Source organism: Coffea arabica, chromosome 7e (genome assembly GCF_036785885.1).
Source record: "Coffea arabica cultivar ET-39 chromosome 7e, Coffea Arabica ET-39 HiFi, whole genome shotgun sequence".
In the NCBI taxonomy this organism is placed as follows: domain Eukaryota; kingdom Viridiplantae; phylum Streptophyta; class Magnoliopsida; order Gentianales; family Rubiaceae; genus Coffea; species Coffea arabica.
Genome location: NC_092323.1, coordinates 38,041,067 through 38,043,115, shown reverse-complemented (window position 1 = coordinate 38,043,115; position 2,049 = coordinate 38,041,067). Strand labels below are relative to the sequence as shown.

General features: G+C 43.2%; 1 protein-coding gene across 1 annotated transcript; it reads right to left on the bottom strand.

Annotated features, from left to right (window-relative positions):
• Positions 1–675, bottom strand: LOC140011353 (uncharacterized). Its single transcript, XM_072060146.1, has one exon. The coding sequence runs from the start codon at positions 673–675 to the stop codon at positions 1–3; it is 675 nt and encodes a 224-aa protein (XP_071916247.1).
• Positions 676–2,049: the final 1,374 nt, after the last annotated feature.

The following is a 2,049-nucleotide window of genomic DNA, read 5'->3' as shown; positions in this document are numbered from 1 at the left end:
TCATAAAATCCCCCTTAAAGAATTTCGTCCTCGAAATTTCTCACATGAGTTATTAAACATTCCAGGGTATTTCTTTTTCATCTCCTCCTCCGTCTCCCATGTCGCTTCTTCGACTCTGTGGTTCTTCCACAGAATCTTCACCAGTGAAATTTGTTTATTCCTCAGCTCCTTAACTTTTCTATCAAGTACTCGCACAGGTCTCTCCTCGTAGGTAAGGGCTTCGTCAATTTCAATCTCCTCCGGTTGCACAATGTGAGTTGGATAAGGGTAGTACTTTTTGAGCATTGACACATGGAATACATCGTGAATTCGTGACAAGCTTGGCGGCAACTCGTGTCTGTATGCTACTTTTCCAACTCGTTGAAGAATCGGGAAGGGTCCTACGAATCTAGGTTGAAGCTTCTTTCCTCTGCCAGCAGTAACACTCCGCAACGGGATAATCTTCAGGAAAACATGGTCTCCGACTTCAAATTCCAGATCTTTCCTTCGGTTATCTGCGTAACTCTTCTGGCGACTTTGAGCTGTCTGGAGTCTTTGACGGATTAACTTGATCTTCTCTTGGGCATCCTCCATCCAAGGAATGATAGTAGGGTCTAGAATCTTCTTTTCTCCTACCTCATCCCAGTATATCGGTGAACGGCACTTTCGCCCATAAAGAGCTTCATATGGTGCCATTTGGATCGACGAATGGTAGCTATTATTGTAAGCGAACTCCACTAAAGTCATATGCTGACCCCAATTACCCCCGAAATCTAGGATACAAGTTCGTAACATATCCTCAAGGGTTTGAATCGTCCGCTCCGACTGTCCATCCGTCTGAGGATGATAAGTGGTGCTCAAATTTAGCTTCGTCGCCAAAGTCTCCTGAAACTTTTGTCAAAACCTAGACACGAAACGAGGGTCTCGGTCGGAAACTATACTTACAGGGACCCATGTAATCTCACAATCTCCTTTATATACACCTGAACCAACTTATCCATGGAATACTTCATATTCACAGGTACGAAGTGAGCCGATTTGGTTAACCGATCGACGATCACCCAAACGGCATCATGTCCTTTTTGGGTTCTAGGCAATCCAGAAACGAAGTCCATGGTAATGTTCTCCCATTTTCATTCAGGTATCTCAAGAGGTTGTAGTAATCCGGAAGGTTTTTGGTGTTCGGCCTTAACCTGCAGGCAGACTAGACAGGTTTGTACATATTGAGCAATCCCCCTCTTCATTTTATCCCACTAGTATAACCGTCGTAAATCCTGATACATTTTAGTACTACCCGGATAGATGGTGTATTTTGATCGATGGGCTTCATCCAGAATCTCTCTCCTCAAATTCTCATCCTCAGGCACTACAATGCGATTTCTAAATTGAGAAATTCCCTCAGGACTTAGAGTAAAATCAGGAATTTCTCCTTTCTTCACTTTTTTCACCCACTTCTGAACCATCGGATCTGTAGTTTGGGCCTCCTTGATTCTATCCAATAGGGCAGATGTCACCCGGATATTTCCAAAGGTGATCTTCTTACCTTCCATTTTAGGGTTCCATTCACCAATAGCTTCTAACATTTTCCACTCCTTAACTATGAACCCAGATATTCGAGCCTTCCTGCTTAAGGCATCAGCTACTACGTTAGCCTTACCCGGATGGTAGTTGATCGTGCAGTCATAATCTTTTAAGAATTCCATCCAACGACGTTGTCTCATATTCAACTCCTTTTGGAAAAAGAAGTACTTAAGGCTCTTGTGATCGGAATAAACTTCAAAGGTTACCCCATACAGGTAATGTCTCCACTTTTTCAGAACAAAGACAACTGCGGCTAACTCTAAATCATGAGTGGGATAGTTTTGCTCGTGGGTCTTCAATTTCCTAGAGGCAAAGGCTATCACGTTCTTATTTTGCATCAATACACACCCTAAGCCTTCCTTCGAAGCATCAGCGTACACAATGAAACTGTCCTTACCGTTAGGCAAGGCCAGAACAGGAGCCATAGTTAACCTTTTCTTCAACTCCTAAAAGCTCTGCTCACATCAGACATCCCACAGAAATCGGTTA

Excerpts from the sequence above, each read along its gene's own strand:
- LOC140011353 (XM_072060146.1), bottom strand. The coding sequence starts at position 675 with ATGGCACCATATGAAGCTCTTTATGGGCGAAAGTGCCGTTCACCGATA.